The sequence below is a fragment of the Mycena indigotica genome, assembly GCF_014461135.1.
Source record: "Mycena indigotica strain 171206Taipei chromosome Unknown Mind.scaff0003, whole genome shotgun sequence".
In the NCBI taxonomy this organism is placed as follows: domain Eukaryota; kingdom Fungi; phylum Basidiomycota; class Agaricomycetes; order Agaricales; family Mycenaceae; genus Mycena; species Mycena indigotica.
This window is the reverse complement of record NW_023503002.1, coordinates 868,921-888,311: the sequence shown is the minus strand read 5'-3', so window position 1 is coordinate 888,311 and position 19,391 is coordinate 868,921. Positions and strand designations below refer to the sequence as shown.

Here is a 19,391-nt window from a genome sequence, read left to right as displayed (position 1 = left end):
AGTCCGATGTGCGCGAGGCTCGTTACAACAAAGTTAACGCAGCGGAAGCGGCCTACGGAGCACGAGCAATGGATATCGCCGTCTCCGCGGGAATGCTGAAACCACAAGCTACCTCCGCAGCCCCTCTCCCTCCCCTGACCAGAGCGACAGCGTCGGAGCTGTCGCTCTACAGAGAATGGGAAGTCAAGGTCGCCGCACTGACACGAAACCCACATCTCTTACACTCTAACGACATCCAACGTCCGCCGAGAGTTGACCCAGGAAAAGTGCTAGATTCGCTCACAGCTACTATCCGAGCCAATGGGGAGGTTTTGCAAGGCAACGGTGACTTGACCCGCCACAGAACCGAAGATCAACTTGCAGCAGTTCAAATACTTAACGCCGAACAATGGCGCGCTCACGACATTGTTGAGCAGCACCTCAGGAACACTCTGACCGGTATAGAACAGCCACAGCTGCTGATGATCGTGCAGGGAGAAGGCGGGACTGGAAAGACTGTGATGCTAAACGCCATCAGCCACACGTTCGACTTCTTAGAAGCATCTCACCTGCTCGCTAAAACAGGTACCACGGGAATATCAGCAAGTCTGATTCGTGGCCAAACATTGCATCAGTGGGCAGCATTGCCGATCTATCCGAAGATGGATGGGAACTGGATTCTGAGTACGCAGATCCCCCGCTTTGTTGACGGAACCAAATGTTGATCATTAACAGAAGCAAGCAAGAAGTCTCGGGATCGTCGCATCAAGAACATTCAACCAACTAAATACCTCTTTATTGACGAAGTTTTCGATGCTGACGAAGAAGGTACTGGCGATGCTATCACAGGTCATCGGGTATGTGAAAGGCCTCCGCGGGGAAGCCCCGCCTCGCGCGCATTTGGCGGTATCAATGTCATTCTCGTCGGAGACCCTCATCAATTCCCACCTGTCGGGAACCCGCGTGCGGCGCTATACAACTCAGACACAGACGACGATATGCTATCTCAACAGGGGTTGTCCGCCTACCGACAGTTCGATACGGTGATCACATTGACGGAGCAGAACAGGGTGCAAGACCCGGTATGGAACGCGTTCTTACAACGCCTGCGAAAAGGCCAATGTCATGAAGAAGACCTCAACATGCTCCAGGGGTTGTTCGTTACCCGGGAGTCCAACGACAGCATCTGGGGCACCCAGCCATGGGCAGATGCAGTTCTGGTCACTCCGCGACATACCGTGCGGACAAGATGGAATTCCGCCGCCCTCCTAAGGCACCGATCTGCGACGGGGAACGCCATTTACATATCTACGGCGGAAGACACTGCAGAACAGCCAGCCAGGGCATTAACGATTGAAGAGCGCGTTGTCGTCGCTAGCTCGCCTGACAAAAAGACAGGGAAGCTCCCGGAACACATAGAACTATCAGTGGGGATGAAAGCGATGGTCTTATGGAACATCGCGACGGAAGCAGACTTGGCGAACGGGACGCGAGGGACGATTGTCGACGTGAAACTAGATCCCAGAGAACCTGATCAGTTGCCCAAAGATCGCGAAGGGCGCTGCATCTTGCAATACCCTCCTGCCGTGGTGCTGATTCACGTCGACGAACACAGCTTCCAGCCGTTTGAGTCTCTACCGCCTGGTGTGCTACCCATAACACCTACATCGGCATCGTTCACTATCGCCACATCATCACCTGATGGCGTGTCAATCAAACGGCGGCAGTACGCCGTAACACCCGGATATGCCTTCACCGACTACAAGTCACAGGGACAGACAATCCCGTACGTAATCGTCGACCTCGAAAGTCCCCCCCACGGAAAGCTGACTCCATTCAATGCATATGTTGCGCTCTCCCGAAGCAAAGGCCGCGAGTCCATCCGCATCCTCCGAGGATTTGACCCTAAAATCTTCACCACACACCCTTCGGAGAGGCTAAGGGAGGAGGACGAAAGGTTGGATATGCTAACAAGACATACGAAGCGGACATACCAGACAATCATCTCAATGCATTGAAACCCGCCTGGCACACGTCGAACTTGGCAAGATGTATAAAACTGCAGGCATGCGAGAAGCTGCGACATATCCCACCACCTCATTGTTAACGCTCAGCATGCCTCAAGCAAACCTCATCTCACGCTGGGCAACCCGCTGCGGCCACTGCGGCTCCAACGACGCGCCAAAACGATGCGGTTTATGCCGCGTGAGTCGTTACTGCGACGTGGAGTGCCAAAAGAAGGACTGGCAGAGCCACAAAGTGGCTTGCAAAAACCATGTCGAAAGCCTGCGACAGGTCGGAGACCGGGACATCGCAAGTATCATGGAGTTCTTCTCCAAGTATGTGGACGACTGGCGCCTCGCATTCGGCCACTGGGCACTGTACAGCGCTGACTTGGCGAATCACGACAAGGACTACTTAGTGGACAACTTGTAAGCAGCCACTTGACTCAGAGGCGCGCCTTAAAATCAACAGTTTTGTTATCATTCTCGAGCCAGCGCCGGCTCGCCGGGGAAGGAAGAGCGCATTCGAGGTAAGTAAACCAAGCCATTGAAGAGCTCATTGCACTCACCTCCACTTGAAAGGTCACGTATTCGAGCATGGTTGCGAATGACCTGTTCAAAACCTTCGTCCCAATGGAAGGGCTAGAGAATTCTGACAACGCCGCGCAACGAAGAAGCAGAATTCCGAAAGCAATTCGCTAGTCTCTCTAAAGGTCGAGAGGTTATGCGAATAGTCGTCAGCTCTTCGGCATTGTGCACCATGTTTACTGTGCCATTGGAGGCAATATTGCCGGCAGAACTGCGGGCTTGGTGTGAAGAACCGAAGGCGACCCGGTTCTTCAAAGAGTTGTACGAAACTGAATTCAAGGACGTGGTTTCAAACGGTCGTAGTGAGTGCCCCAAACTATGTAGTGCGTCACACTCAGCGAGTGGTTAGCTCTAACCGCGTTGAACCACGCGCTGGAACTATATATATTTATGTTAACGGGAAATGTAGTAGACTTGCCGGAGAGCACTTGAACCAATAAACCGGTATGATATGATGCGGTGACAGTCATGATGCAAGTCAGCGGTCACGTGTGAAAAGTACTCTCCCCTCAACGTTCTCATCCCGCCGCTATGCTGGACAACGAATCCTGTTAGTGACGCGTACCTACGACAAACCCCAAAGGCGCCGTACTTTTCATTTACACGCCGCCCCCCCCCCCATGGATACCCCTTCTATCGACGAACGAGGCGAATCCTTCTGCTGGTCGCGAGTTATACAGACCTTCGGCTGCTTGCGCCACGGGCAAGCTGTCTTGTGCTTAGGGGAAGATGTGTGGTATGCGGAATCCACGCCTCAAGCCAGCACTGCGGTAGCCATAAAGAGGACGAACTGCGCCACGCACTACAACGTCGTACTGCCCCGGTTAACGCTCCATTCCATAAACCTGAGCGTCGCCAAACAGGTACACTACTTGATCTCGACAACGCCTACGATGGCCGAGTTGGCACTATGGGAGGAAGTGGACATGAACTGCGTGTGTGATATTCCCCGCTACGGCGACAAACCCATCCTTGTCGCGGGGAATAGGGTATACCTCCAATCAGGAACGCGGACAGACACTCCGCGGAGAAGCGGTTTCATTATGGACGTCGAACGAAAAGGTCTCTGTCGCGTCCGAGTAGCTCTCGACGGCCAACCCCTCAACGCCCTCTCTCCCGACCTGCCCCTCGCTCTACTTTCCAGCGTGGCGAATCCCCTTGACGAAATTGTTATCGACAGAAGCCTCTTGCGGCCCCATTTCATCCACGGGCCCCTGAAGCTTCACTTAGAGGACCGTGTGGTGGTGTTGCGCGGGCCCCACCGCCGATGTATTGGCCGCGTCGCACGCATCCACCCGAAAGGCAGCTACGCCTTGATCACTATGTCGCACCACGAGTCTTCCTTGTCAAACATCGCGGTGTGCAACGTCGCGTGCATATTCATGCCAGGCGACGCTGTCAGCATAACATACGGGTTCTACGAAGGGAAAAAGGGGTTTATCACGGGGACATTCTCGCTCCAACCAAGTGAAGAGCAATACCCGCCTGGGGGGCTCGAGATCTATGTCGTGCGTGCGATCGGCTTGCAATTTTTCGAGCTGAAAAGGCGCAGGATGAAATCCAGCAACACGTACGTTAGCTCCCCCCCAGAAAGCACTGGCTACACCATCGTTAGATTTGTGTACCCACTCAATTTGTGGTGTTTAACCACAGAGCTCGGACAGGTATCCCTTAAGCACTGTGTGAGGTTGCTCCCGCGCGGGTGGCACGGCATTCTCCGCCGTAGCGTAGTGATCTGTTTACAGTTGTTTGTTTTTGTTATTTACGCATGTTTGGTGCTCGAATTTTTCACATACAGGACCTTACTAAAGCAAGGTAACTCTTGCATAAATGGAATGGAGTGAAGTGTTATGAACTTCAAGTTACGACTTCCTCATAATGGTCACATCCCATATGCATTGCCGGTATGCGCTGATATAGGCCCTTTCCCTGTCCTCCAGGTCCTGCTCGCTCGTATGCACCTCTGGCGGAAGGGCCCGTTCCAGCCGCTCTGGTGAAAGCTCCATTGCATAGTCGATAATGTCCCACGCTGCTCTGGACCCACCATTCGCATCGTTTGACGCGAATGTGATTTGCGGGAAGCCAGGGAGATATTGGTCGAGGGCGGCGTCGATGGATCCTGCGAAGAGCGGATTCCGCTCGAAACCGCGAAAGTGCGGAGTGCGAGTGGCAGTGGAATGGAGTGCCAGGCCAGTAAGCTTGGGTATCCGGGCGATGCTATTGACTAGAAGGTGCTTATATACCCATTAGCGATGAAAAACTTGAAAAGTCCATACCAAGAGAGAGAACTCACGAATGCATTTGTTTTGTCATCTGGAGTGTCAAGATGCTGGGCATCTATGCTCATCTCTAGCCGCGTGAGGTTTTCCAATGTGGACAGCACTTGTGCATTTCCCAGTTGCACAGACCAGGCGCTTTCTAATGCCGGAACACATCGGAGCGTTTGTAACGAGGCGGCATGTCGCGGTAACACCTCTTCGAAAAAAATACACGCATCGTCCTCCATTTGGTCATTTCCTCGAATATCGAGCGCGAGGGTCTGCAGACCCGAGTACGACCCGAGATATTCAAGTAGTGCGCGCGGAACCCGATTGCTCGTCATGTTCCAGGAGTTGGCCGCGATATTTACCACAAGGCCAACTAGTTGGAGCTTTAATCGGAGGAGCGTCTGCCAAATGACGTCATCCCACCGATGGTCGGTAAGATGCAGCACGCGCAGTTGAGGACATCGCTCGATAATGCCAGCAACTTGTTGCGACACCGGCACGCCTGGCTTGAGGTCCTCTGTATCGGGGTCGTAGTCCCATGTTGCAGGTTGCGGGCAGAGGATCTTGAGTATGGTGAGGTTCGAGAGCTTGGGGAGGACCACAATCACGCGTCCAAGTCGCAGATCGACGCTTTCCAGACAAGGAAACCCGACAAGAGCCCCCATTAGCGCCTCACAAAACCAGCGGGCATCAGTGGAACGTAGTGACAGCCTGCAATTAAATCAGCCTCTAGATGGATTTTTTTTCTTTAGCTGTACTCGTACCAACCTCGCAAAAGTAACCCGCGGCAGATTCTTTAGTCCCTCTGCGACTGCGCTAACCGCACCGACCTGCTCTTCTGTCGGGTCTGGGTTCTCCTCGATTTCTACATCCCAACGCCGCCTAGCAGTGGCCGCCTCGTTCCAATATTCGTCCGTAGGCGTGCCGAACGCGATGGCAACACCACGAGCATGTTTGGCCCATGGATTGTCTGTGTTGGTCGATAATTCTGCCACAAACGCCTGCGTTTCAGGAGTATACACGCGATTGCTGGCAATTAGGACGAGTTCGAAGTAAATTGGGTCGACCGCTAATTGGAAGTATGAGCACACTGAGCGGAGGGCGCCTTGCTCTTCGAGACGGAGCTGGAATCTTGGTTTAGCAGGGGCAACATGAACAACTTTAGAGGATACCGTACGTGACGCGCGATATGTTGGATGAGCTCCACCGCGAGGTCCTTGAATAGAGGCATGATGGGAGTGGTTTAGAACCAGGCAGCGCCGACAGCCGTGAGCGATTCTGTCATTCGGAATATCTGATCCGCCAAGGAGAAGAACACGGGTTGGAATTGGTCGAGTCTGGATCTGAGATTCGTGAAGAATGCATCAAGAACACGATTTTTTCCAACACACAAGAGTTTTCGAGTTAGAGAAAATGGGACGGAGTCAACTGAATGTGACAACTTGTGACACAAGTTGTCACATTCTTTAAAACCACCACCCACAATGACACCCACACCCACACACTCTCTTCTGAGCCTTCATGGACGACAAACACGAAGAGCACATCTCGTTAATTCCAAAAGACTTGGAAAATATCCTCGCATGGAATCCTCCTCGTCTCGAGTTGAGGCCTCCGCCATCCCGCTGGATGTCGTCGACGCCTACGCTTCCTCCTCGTGTCTTCTATACGAAACACATCGATGATAAACTTGTGTTAAAACAAGTTTTTCCGCTGGAATCTCTTACTCAGGATTTGGCTCGGTTCGCATCTGTAACTCTCTCATCCGCTTTCTCCGATTGCCCCACCAACATATTATTGTCAAACCATGCCTTCGGGAGCACGTTGGGAAAGGCGACTCGGATACCCAACGTGATGTATGCACCGGAGGCCCTGGCAGACTACCGTTCAGAGTCTATTGGGGAATTTTGTTGCACGCTCGCGACGAAGGCACTGATACCAAATCTCGCTGCTTTCGAATCGAGTGTTTGTTTTGGACGTCACGCCCGGCCGCCGATGACAAGTCGTACAACATGGATGATAACACTTGTATCTGGCTTTTGACAAAGAAGGATGGCGCAATATATCTGTACGAGGGACATTCCGAGCTCATCGACAAGTCTGTACTCGATGATTTACAGTTGGTGCAGTCTCATTACCCCAAAATCGGTACTTGGGTGTTTCTCTCCCTGTCGGGGGAGTCGGAAAAACTTCTTGGAGATCTGAATCGCATTCCATCGCGAACTACTAGTAGCTTCAACTACAAACAATGCTCGACGGTCTTCCCTGCACCAACTGCTTCATCCAGGCAAGTACCATGCGACGCAGCGTCTAGTCCTTGGACGCTTCCACCGACTACTCCCAACGTACATATTCTACGTCTTGATATACTCAACTTACCTTTCTTGGCAGACCAGAAGTCTCCGGTCGTCTAGGAAAGTCAAGCTCGCTCAATCCACGTCAAATATAATCCCTTCAGCGAAAAGAAGACCGAAAACCACTGCACATGTTGCGTGCAGTCTTACTCCGGAAAGCTTGATACAGCTTGTAAGCCTTGAAATAGCGGCCACTTGATTTAACCCTCAACTCACAAATTATCATAGGCATGGGCTCGCGCGGTGGAAACAGACTCGACTATGATCATTCTCAATTGCGGAAACTACGAGCGCATATGTGTTCGTCATCGAGCAACACAGAGCCTTTACATGTCAGACTTGTTTGATATCACGACTTGCGTTAATCCGGGCTACCTGAGAATGCAGGTTGGCCTACACCTATCCTTAATTTTCGATGCCATAGCACGAGCAAAGCAAGCACGCATTGCCGTTCACAGGGCTGTTACTAAAATTTTTGCTTTGAAAAAGTTAGTGGCAAAAGTTGAAGTTTTATTGCAAGTTTTTGTCTTCACAAACCCTGAAGTTTTGTAGTCAATTTTATCTCAAGAAATACTGTCACACTGAGTTTTTCCAAAGGAAAAACTGTCACAGCTGATTTTTACACCGTAAAAACTGTCACAGTGACAGTTTTTCCCTCACAAAAATTTGGTGTGACAGTTTTTTCCATAACAAAACCTTTACAAAAATTAGTTGTGACAGTTTTTCTCTCGAAAAAACTCTTTGTGACAGTTCTTTATTAGATTTTTTCCTTTGAGAAACTTGTCATTTTTTCTATGGTTTCTATACAAAGAAATCTTTCCATTTTAATGCTAACTTTTGTCTAGGAAAAATTCCGGAAATGGCCCTGTGGTTCCCAACCCTTACGACCGACCTCGCCGCGCCGCTCAAAAGCGGCCACGACCAATAGACGACACACGATCACCACCCCCAAAGCGTTCTAGAGGCATCAACAAGCCCCTTCGATCGTACCAATCTTTTATGGCACTTGCCAGCGATCGGGACATGATGATGTTGCACCTGCAATACGGCATTTATCATTCCCTAGCCCCGGCTTCGTTTATTCGTGCCACACCATGTCTGGTGCACGAGAGAAAGAATAAACCCCAATCTTGTCCTCCGATAAAGCGAAAATACCGCGCTCAAGACGTTTTCGAAGTTGTGCTGACTTCGAGAATAGGCGATGGCGCGACTGGTGTTGCTCACGGAGCATTTGTGCGGGTGACCACTGAGGAGGGCGAGACCGTTATCGAAGAGAATCTGGTCATTAAACTTGCATTTCTGGAACAGCCTCAACGGAGAATGCGCCACGAATACTCAGTCTATTCTCGTTTGGCGGAGCATGGGGTCACTGGTGTTCCGAAGGTCTATGGACTGTTCGAAGATCTCGAAGGGGGCGCTATCGCTCTCTTGATGAGCCATTGTGGGAGCGACCTTTGGCACCTTCGACCTGACAAAACGAGTCTGAGAACTTCGGTCACCCCCGCTCAACGGTATGGATCATCCTCTCCATATATGATCATTCCTTGATGTCTTTTTGGCCATTAGAGACCGTTTTATCGAAATTCTCGAGAGCGTGCACAACGCCGGCATCCGTCACCACGATATCCGTGCCGAGAACTTGTTGTTGAATGAGAGTGGCGAGGCGTTCATCGCCGACTTTGACCGTGCTCGATTCAATCCGAGTGATGGGAAGAAGAAATGGGAAATGGACATTCTCAAAGCGTCGCTGGAAGGCTTCTATCATGACTTCACTTTTCCAAGTCCAAGAATGGACGGCGACGAAAAGGAGATCTGGCCATGCTCGCCGAGTCCACACCAGCGCTGGAGCGACTGGTATAGCTCTCCGGTCGACGACGATGACTCGGAGCCCGGGGGGCATTCACCAAGTTCAAGTTGGGGGGGAACTTCAAGTTCAAGTTGTGGGTCCGAAGACTAAGTTAACAGTGGTTCCAGGCTCACTCACTAGCACCCAGGCGTGGGCGCCACTGCTGACAACTCGATAGCAACTATTTTCACCTTTTCCTGTAACCAGCTGTCGTAATCTTTCTCCTTTGACAAAATCGATAACCACTTTGTTCCTTAGAAATAGGCTGTACTGCGTTTAATTGGACACTGCACAGAGGATAGTATGTAGTTGCTAGTTACCCGGAACGACGTGTAGCATTGTATACAACATAAGTCAAGTACATCACAGGTTTTTTCGGAGCAAAGGAAATCTTGAATTCCGGCGGCGCCGGGCCTATGTCCATATTTGGACATGCGACATAGGCCCCAGCCAATCATTTTTCAAAGCCGGCCGGCGGGCAGTCTGGGCCCCGATAGCCCATCACCGGCGGATCCTTTTCGGGAGCATCGTGACGGCGTATGCAAACTTGCTCTGGACGATCACTGCGCACACTGGCAGTCATAGGGACAGAGCGCAAACTTGTGGTACCCGTGCTCGCTGACAAGTCCGCTGTGTTGGGGCGCTCTGGCCCGAAACCGAAACATGGCTCTAGCAATAGCCTACTTAAAGTGGGTCGGAGTCCATGGACGAACAAGGCGTGGCTCGCGCGATCAAAGCAAGCTCAGTTGCTTTGCCCAGCATATAAAACTCTGGTGACTGGTCACGTTCTATAAGTTTGTTTACCCCAATCCACCGTCATCATGCCACAAGCATCTTCCGCCATTCCAGGCGTCCCGAAGGCCAGCCTGGCCACGGTCATCCCCTCCAACGTCCTTGCCGACATATTCGCGTATCTCGCCCCCGTTCCACAGACTATCGGACTCCGGTGGCAACCGCGGAGCCTTGCCGAGGGGCGACAGACACTTGCACACGACCATCTGCTTCGCGTTGGTGGGGTCTGCCAGGCTTGGAGGCGGGCAGCTGCGTCCCCGTCGCTCTGGACGACGCTCGAGGTGGACTTCGTCGCTGAGCCAACGGCATCAATGCTAGGTCTGATGGCGCTGTTCCGTGTCCTCCTGCCGCGTTCCCGGAGGCTCCCGTTGACGATCCACTTGCGAATTCCCATCAGGCAACTGGAGAAAATTAAAGGACCATTCTCCGTGTTGGCCAAGACTGCGCCGCGGTGGCGTGTGCTAAATATCTGTGACGGATATCCGCAACGGCAGCCCCACAGCGACTGGCCGGGGTCGCTTAAACTCCCTAAGCGCACGAAGATGCCTTTACTCGAAGAGCTCCATGTCGTCCCCCGCAATCGCCTCCCCATCAACATCACCACGGACAAGTCCCCACACTTGCGGCGCATCTTCACCGGCCCGGTGGCCTTGCCACAGACCCCAAACCCCGCAGCGGACGAGAAGGCAAAGAAAAAAGCGACGGCGGCCCGCGGACGGTTATCCATCCCGTCGCAAGCAACCGAGAAGTACCTCACGTCCCACCACAAAACCCCAGGGAACATGTTCCTCGCGCTTAGGCAGCTGGGGCGCACGTCGGGCCCGCTCCACCTCAGCATCATCCCCTCCAGCCCGCCCGATCCGCTGGCCATCCTTCCCCCCACCCTCGGCTGGGGCTCTTTAGAGACACAGGAGCTCAATCTGACCGTCGGGACCCCACACCGCGACAATGATCTCAGAACTCCTGCGGCCAGCGGCGCACTCGATCTCATCATCAACAGACTGATGGCCCCGTATTTAACGCGCCTCACGATTGCTAGCGCCTCGAACGACGTGTTGTCTCTCTCGCCAGCCACGTTCGCGCAGTTTGTGGGCCGCAACGAGCACGTGATGGGCGTCGCGCACCTCGAGGAGCTTCACCTCCTCAACGTCGTCTTCGCGGAGCGGACCCACATCATCACGATGCCACTGGGGCGGCCAGATGCCATCAAGGCTGAGCCGCTGCTCAGCGCGACCCAACAAGCAGAACGGTGGATGAGCGCCGTGCCGCATCTCACCCGCCTCACCCTCAGCGACCTGCCGCCGCGGCCCGCTGCCGCTCCGCTGGACCCCGCCACCGCCGAGCCGACCCACTGGCGACACGTGATCAGCAGCGCATTCTTCGCGCATCTCGCCGCCTGCCCGCAGCTGCTCCCGAAACTTGTAGCGCTCACGTGTTACACGACGCTCCGCTTCCACCCGCGCCACTTGCGCGCGCTCGTTCTCGCACGGCCCCAGCTGCGCGTCCATCTCAAGGTCTTGGACGGTGCTCGTAGGGTTAAGGTCGCCGATGCTGTGTATTGTCCCCGGGTAGATGTGGAGCCCGTCCTCCTGTTCGATGAGAGGGCGAAGAGAAGTGATTGGTCTGCGTTTTGGTAGCGGCGGCATTGAACAGTGTATTTGTTATATATAGAGATTGGAATGCAATCTTGAGTGTTTGCTCAGTCTTTTGGGAATCGAGTCTTTCCGGAAAGACCTTGAAGTCTATAACTGCAGCCTATGTAGATAATGGGAACTTTATCGCTGCCACATTGCAATATTGCCTGGCAGGTGCAGGAGCAGCAACCGCGAGAAGAACTTAAATGCGGCCGACGCGGTGGTTGCGCGGTGGACCTCAGACCCGGGGCTTGGCCAAGACGCCTTGGGGCTCGGAGGCATTGTGGGTCGCCACCAGTTGGAGGGCGGGCGGGATTAGACCGTGTGTGAGCTTGAAGGTCGTTTCGACTGTCCAGTGAAAACGAAAAATCTGTGACGAGTGATGGCTAACCCAGTCGGCCGATGGTGATGCGATATTCCGTGACCGATTTGATCTAATACATCATTCATCACGACATCAATCCAACACGCTGAAGCCACCTGGCATTCAAGACGTGAACTGCCTCTTGCTCTTGACCAGCATCCCCCCCTGCTGTACTCGGAACACTGAAATTGACAATGAATTCACACCCTGCCTCTGTTATGAACATTTCTGGTATGTGCTCTGACTACTCATGTCCAAGCTTCATGGTTGCAGGGGGAACTGGTGGTGCTGGTGGTGCTGGTGGGCAGCTTGGAGGAGGTGGGAGGCACTGGCCAAGGGCCTCAAATCACTGTGGCTAATGCTAATATGTATGTGCTCCAATAATTGCCTTTTCAGTAGTTTGACATTGCATTTCAGGACAGTCCATGGGGCAAACACAGAGTGTAAGCCCTGAAATTGTTTCCATAATGATAACATGAATATATCAATTTAGCGTATAACAAACTGATGAATTGGATGTCCCCAATCAACTTTTTCCCCCGACACCAAGCAATTTATGAAAGCTGTCAACCAAATACAGGAAACTGGCTATTACAACACCCTGCATTTGTGAACTGGACCTCAAACCAGGGGGAAATACTCTGGTGCTCTGGGATACGTAGGTCTTCACTAAAAATATTATTGGGCTGTGACTAATAAGTTGTTCAGCTGGTATGGGAAAGACTGTGCTAGCGTAATATATTGAAAAAATTGCAAGCATAAGCTGACAATCCTTATAGATCCAAGGTGATAGAACATATACAGAAAAAGCAAGACTTGAGCAGTGGTGTTGCTTTTATGTATCTGAATTATAAAGAAAAGGAGATTCAGACAGTCAAGAACCTACTGGGTGCACTTTGGAGGCAACTTGCAATTGGAAAGGATATTACAGATGCCAAAAATCTCTTCAAATCACATCAGACTAAAGAAATCCAGCCAAGTCTTGATGAGATTCAGCAACTATTAACATCCTTAGTAGCATCCTTCAAGACAGTACATATTGTGGTGGATGCTCTTGATGAGTATATAGCTGAAGACCCTTCCAGTCTCATCAAGTACCTTGCTCTCTTAGGGAATAGTATAAATCTTATGATTATGTGCAGACCTCATGTGTCTCCACCTTCTCAGCTGCAGATTACTTTTCTGGAAATTCAAGCACAGGAAGAAGACATGCAACAGTATATCTCAACACAGATCCAAGAGCATAACACTCTCAGGGAGATTATATCTGAGGAACCTACATTACAGCAACAAATCATCAGCAAAACTATACTCAAGGCAAAAGGGATGTAAGTAAAAAGATTATAAAAATATTATTTATTCAACTGCATAGGTTCTTAGTTGTGAAACTACAGCTTCAACTGCTTAGTAAAAGCCTTACAATTGAAGAACTGGAAAATTCTTTAGACCTTTTACCTGAGACTTTAGACCTGAACTACAGGAGGACTCTTGAGATTATAAAAGTTCAACCAACAAGTCAGCTTGCTCTCTTGGCTCTAGGATGGATCTCCCATGCCAAACGACCATTAAAAAGTATTGAACTACAAACTGCCCTTGCAATAAACTCAAACACTATGAAAATACCAGGCCCAAAGCAGTTAGTGAGGATTCAGCATATTATAAAGGCATGCTGTGGGCTTGTAGTAAAAGAATCAGAGTCAGATATCATCAGACTCGCTCACTACACTACCCAAGACTTTCTGGAAAGCTTGAACTCTTTGGAGTTTGCAGATATGGAGGTTACAATTACATTAGTCCTCACAAAATACATTCAATTTGTACCAACTCTGAAGGATAGGAATATAAACCTTGATTATCCTCTTTTGTCATATGCACAGCATGTCTTAGTTCATGCAAAAGGAAGAGCAGAAGTTGAGCTGAAAGAGGATTTAATTCAATTGCTGCAGCATCTAGTAGCCTGTGACATAATTAGCTATGCAGGGGAGTTGAGTTGGTCGGAGCCATGGACCAGCTTAAAATCTTCTTTCTGGATCAACTTTAGATATCCAGATCACTGGATCAACTTTGCAGATTCAGCTCCAACATGCAGATGCATTGCTGCAGCAGGGAACTTGACCACTCTGGTTAAGGCTTTGAGATATGAAGCAGCTAATGGTCCTGATAGGTCAATAATATTTGCAGCCCTATATGGCCATGATACTTTGGTGAAAATGCTTCTGGAAGAGAATAAAAAGGAAAATTTAGAAATTGTACATGAGATGTATGGAACAGTGCTACATAGTGCTATATTGTCTGGAGCTATAGAGACTGTTCAATTTCTTCTTGACTCTGGTGCACAGGTAGATTTGGTTGCGGGAAAATATGGAACTGCTCTTCAGGCTGCTGCATATAGGGGACAGACACAAACCCTCCAGTTTTTACTAAACTCTGGTGCACAGGTGGATTTAGTTGCTGGTAAATATGAAAGTGCCCTTCAGGCTGCTGCACAGGAGGGACAGACACAAACTCTCAAGCTTCTACTCCACTCTGGTGCACAAGTGGATTTGGTTGCTGGAAAATATGGAACTGCTCTTCAGGCTGCTGCATATAGGGGACAGACAGAAGCTGTCCAGCTTCTGCTCAACTCTGGTGCACAGGTAGATTTGGTTGCTGGAGAGTATGGGACTGCTCTTCAGGGTGCTGCATCCAATGGAAAGGCAGAAACTGTTCAGCTTTTGCTAAATTCTGGGGCACAAGTGGATCTGGTTGCTGGTGCAAATGGAACTGCTCTTCAGGCTGCAGCATCCAATGGAGAGACAGAAACTGTTCAGCTTTTACTAAACTCTGGTGCACAAGTGGATTTAGTTGCTGGTAAATATGGAACCGCTCTTCAGGCTGCTGCACAGTGGGGCCGGACACAAACTGTCCAGCTTCTACTCAACTCTGGTGCCCAGGTGGATTTGGTTGCTGGGAAATATGGAACTGCTCTTCAGGCTGCAGCTATACAGTGGGGACGGATACAAACTGTTGTGCTTCTACTCAACTCTGGTGCCCAGGTGGATTTGATTGCTGGAAAATATGGAACTGCTCTTCAGGCTGCTGCATATAGGGGGGCAGACACAAACTGTTGAGCTGCTACTTGACTTGGATGCACAGGTAGATTTGGTGGCTGGAGAATATGGAACTGCTCTTCAGGCTGCAGCATCCAATGGAGAGGCAGAAACTGTTCAGCTTTTACTAAACTCTGGTGCACAAGTGGATTTAGTTGCGGGTAAATACGGAACTGCTCTTCAAGCTGCTGCATCCAATGGAGAGGCAGACACTGTCCAGTTTTTACTAGACTCTGGTGCACAAGTAGATTTGGTTGCTGGTCAGTATGGAACTGCTCTCCATGCTGCTGCATATATGGGAAAATCAGAAACTGTTCAGCTTTTACTAGACTCTGGTGCACAAGTAGATTTGGTTGCTGGAAACTATGGAACTGCTCTTCAGGCTGCAGCATCCAATGGAGAGACAGAAACTGTCCAGATTTTACTAAACTCTGGTGCCCAGGTGGATTTGATTGCTGGTAAATATGGAACTGCTCTTCAGGCTGCTGCATCCAATGGGAAGACAGAAACTGTTCAGCTTTTACTAGACTTTGGTGCACAAGTAGATTTGGTTGCTGGTCGCTATGGAACTGCTCTCCATGCTGCTGCATATATGGGAAAATCAGAAACTGTCCAACTCTTGCTTAACTCTGGTGCACTGGTATATTCTATTGCTGGAAAGTACAGAACACCTTTGCTAGCAGCCTTACTTTCTCAAAATTCTAACTGGTCTTGTATCTCCATTTTACTTAATGCTGGTGCAAAAAAAGAATATCCAGCCATCTATACCTTACACACTCAAAGCACAATCTGGTCACTGATTTTGACACCTAATGATGAAAGATATGTTCTAACACCTCATAAACCATTGATTTGCACTTTATAGACTTGATCTCAAGGACGCATCCAATTATCATACTGGCATTGATGTTGACTGATAATTATTATTTCCATTGAACAAGAAACAGCTGGGGCTCTCCCCAACAGCTTTGAATATGATATGATTACAGCCCTATAGGCTTATAGCAATATTCACTAATCACTATGTCAATTCTTGAAAGGTCCTCTATCACACCCTGTTGATTCCTACCACATACCTATCCTTTTTGATCCGATCATCGCCCTGATGACATCCCTGCTTGTCACTGTTCCTGTCAAATGTCTATGTCTTGTTGCATAGCCTTACTTTGATAGTAGTATGACAAGTGCCATGGTGAAACAGCTACTTACAGTCTAGTTTAGTCTGACACCTGTTGCACTAGTATATAAGTAGCCAGCTAGACCTCCTGTACCCTAGTCCTTTTATTCTCATTGATTACACCAAACACACCTACCTGTTTGGGAGTCTGTCACACTAGTAACAAACTTCTACCATCTTACAAATCCTCCCTTTACTTTGTTCTACGGAGCCATCACTTGATTACTCATTCAGTTGACCCATCATTTGATCAAGCTCTGTTTGTGACATCCTCTTTGCAAAAGTTGTAGGATCAAGGCAACAGTAAATCCCATATTTATCCACCTATGACTTTTAGTGTCACACTAAATCAGGTAAAATATATCCAGCTGTTGAAACAGTTATATATACTATTGGGAGAAACCAGAAGTAACCTGATCAGACTGGCAAATTTGGCCAATCAGCCAGGATCAAGGGGGGTGTCATTATTCGAAAATTGATATACTGTCAAAAAGTCTTTTAAGGGCCTTCTGGGATCTCCCCCCCCCCCCCCTTACCATATTGGGTAAGATATTCCCAGGATCACTCATCATGTGACCTGATGATGTGATCAAAATGGTAATAAAATTCAGATTTCCAGTTCAATTCATCAAAATACTGTTACTTATGATTGATATATAGGACTTGAGCCCTCACACAGTCACTAGTAGGCCATCCAAGGCTATATGTAATCCATCAGCAATGATAAATTTATAACACCAGTCACACTGCACCCTAATTGAGGTGTTGAAAGTGTAAGGGCAACCCCGGAGGCCTGAGATCAAGGTCCTAGCAGGGGAGGATCCAAAGCGTGAACATTGGTAAGCGAATACAAATGAAGCTGACCTAGCAGGGGAGGATCCAAAGAGAAGAAACTCTAAGGGTCCGCCTGCTAGGTAGCTGACTATATACTGCTTGTCCGTAGCTGCCGCTGTTGGGCACAGAAGGCTTGGGCGGCATCGCAGGCGAGGTCCCAGGGCGACCGTCGGGGAGGGCATTGACGGATCGGTGATTGTGCGGGCGAGATGGAGGGCCGGACCGGAGTCGGAACCGGAGTCGGACCGGAATCGGGCGCGTCTCCGGGCCGAAAGGGAGGTTCCCCTGACATCACCCCCCTTTGAATGCGGCGTCCCAACGCATAGACCGGAACGGAATCGAGTCGAAGGTCGCGGAGGCGATGTGTCGTGGCTTGCCAGGGTACTTACGATAGAACTCCGCAATTTTCTCCGGGCGAAGACGGGTCGAAGCGGACCCATTGGTCGTGCGATGCGTCGTAGCCTTTCCATCTGACGAAGTAGTTCAGCCGTTTATACCTCACCCTTGCGTCCAGGATTTCCTCTACTTCCCACTCCGGGACTCCGTCCTCGAGGTCCGGAGGGGGCTGGTCATAGCCGGGGCGTCCGTCGAAGGGGTCGTCCTGGGCGAGCTCAAGCTTGACGATGGGGAAGACTGGGTGGAGCTTCGAGTAGCGCGGAGGGAGGTCGAGCTTGTAGGCACCTTTGCTGATCTCCGCGACTATCTTGAACGGTCCAAGGCGGCGATGGGAGAACTTTTCCGAGGGGCGAGTCGTCCTGATGTCAGAGGCATCCAGCCAAACACGGTCGCCAACCTTAAACTCCGGAGACGGAGTCTGTCTCCGGTCGTAGTAGCGCTTGTACTCCTCTTTGGCCTTAGTGAGCGGCCTTGGCTTCAGCAACACCAGTGGCGATCCGGTCGCGGAACTCGTTCACTGACTCCATGGCGGAACGGACTCCGGGTTCGAAGCCCATGCGCGGGAGCCGTCCCGTGTCCGTCATGAAGGGGACCTGCTGCGTGGAGGAGTGAACGTGGTTGTTGTAGGCGAACTCCGCGGCCGGAATCAGCTCATCCCAGTCGTCCTGCTGGTAGTTGGTGAAGATCCGCAAGTACTGCTCCAGCTCCTGGTTGACGCGCTCTGTCTGACCGTCTGTCTGCGGGTGGTACGCGGTGGACGTGGCGGGCTTGATGCCGATTAGACGCCAAAGTTCTCGGGTGAAGTCCGCGATGAACTGCGAGCCGCGGTCGGAGACGTACTTCTCCGGAGTCCCATGGTGCCGCCAGACATTCCGGTAGTAGAGGCGGGCTGCCCCTACTGCATCGACCGTCGTATGACACTCCGAGAAGTGGGTGCGCTTTCCGAGGGTGTCAACGACGACCATGATCGCGTCGTGTACCCATGGGCTTCGGGAAGCTCTACGATGAAGTCGATGGAGACAGTATGCCAGCGTTCCGGGGGCGTTTCCGTGGGGTGCAGTTCTCCGTGGGGCAGTCTCCGGAGTCCCTTGGTGCGACAGCACAAGTCACAGGTCGCAACATACCGGCCGATATGGCGAGACATCTGAGGCCACCAGTAGTTCCGGGAGACCAACTCCAGGGTCTTGAAGCGACCTGCGTGTCTGGCGACTCGGGTGTCATGGCAGAGCTCGATGATGCATCTCCGGAGGTCCTTGTCCTTTGGTACGACGATCTTTCCTCGGAAATGGAGAAGACCGCCGGAGACGGCCCACTCGTCAGAACGTGAGGAGCGGGGGCCTCGAGCTTGACCTTGAACCTTAAGAAGTTGCCGGGCCGCTAGTGCGACGGGCTCCTCCAGGTCAGGCTCACCGGAGAGGGCATCACGGATGTCTCGGAGGAGTTCAGAGCCGGGACCGAAACGGAAACGCCCTCGAGTGCGCGGACGTGGAAGAGTTCAGGCCGCAGAAGGACGACATCGGAGTTGTCGGAATCGACTCCGTGGTCGGGTCTCCGGGAGAGGGCGTCAGGCCGACCCATATCGCGGCCAGGCTTGTGGTGCAGCGTGAAGTCGAACCGGGAGAGGTACAGAGACCACCGGGCCTGTCTCCGGTTGAGGTGCTGCGTCTTCCTGAAGTACTCCAAATTCTTATGGTCAGTCCAAATCTCGACAGGGTGCGCGGCGCCCTCGAGGAAGTGTCTATACTCCTCGAGTGCGCGGATAATCGCGAGCATCTCCTTGTCGTGGATTTCGTAGTTGCGCTGGACATCATTTAAGCTTTTGGAATAGAATCGGGGCGGATTGTGAAAGAACCGCCCCCGTCGCATAATCAGAGCTGTCCGCCTCGAGTCGGAAAGGCCGTGCGTCGTCCGGAATCGCCAGGACCGGTTCCGAGGTGACCGCGTCCTTGATCGCTTGGAACGCGGAGGCCTCCGCGTCGCCCCAAGTCCATTGCTGGTCCTTCTTGGTGAGCACGAAAAGAGGGCGTGCAAGGGTCGAGAAGTCCCGAATGAACCTGCGGTAGAAGTT

At 51.2% G+C, this 19,391-nt stretch overlaps 3 protein-coding genes across 3 annotated transcripts; 2 read left to right on the top strand and 1 right to left on the bottom strand.

The window, feature by feature from the left end:
* Positions 1-4,432: 4,432 nt before the first annotated feature.
* MIND_00303600 (uncharacterized protein) lies at positions 4,433-6,068 on the bottom strand (the record flags this gene model as incomplete). The annotated part of the gene is made up of 4 exons (XM_037359896.1): positions 4,433-4,804; positions 4,864-5,548; positions 5,606-5,961; positions 6,015-6,068. The coding sequence occupies 4 exons, from the start codon at positions 6,066-6,068 to the stop codon at positions 4,433-4,435; spliced, it is 1,467 nt and encodes a 488-aa protein (XP_037222781.1).
* Positions 6,069-6,358: 290 nt separating this feature from the next.
* Positions 6,359-6,880, top strand: MIND_00303500 (uncharacterized protein; the record flags this gene model as incomplete). Its single annotated transcript, XM_037359895.1, has 1 exon — positions 6,359-6,880. The coding sequence occupies one exon, from the start codon at positions 6,359-6,361 to the stop codon at positions 6,878-6,880; it is 522 nt and encodes a 173-aa protein (XP_037222780.1).
* A 2,978-nt stretch (positions 6,881-9,858) lies between these two features.
* Positions 9,859-11,466, top strand: MIND_00303300 (F-box domain-containing protein; the record flags this gene model as incomplete). The annotated part of the gene is made up of 1 exon (XM_037359894.1): positions 9,859-11,466. The coding sequence occupies one exon, from the start codon at positions 9,859-9,861 to the stop codon at positions 11,464-11,466; it is 1,608 nt and encodes a 535-aa protein (XP_037222779.1).
* Positions 11,467-19,391: the final 7,925 nt, after the last annotated feature.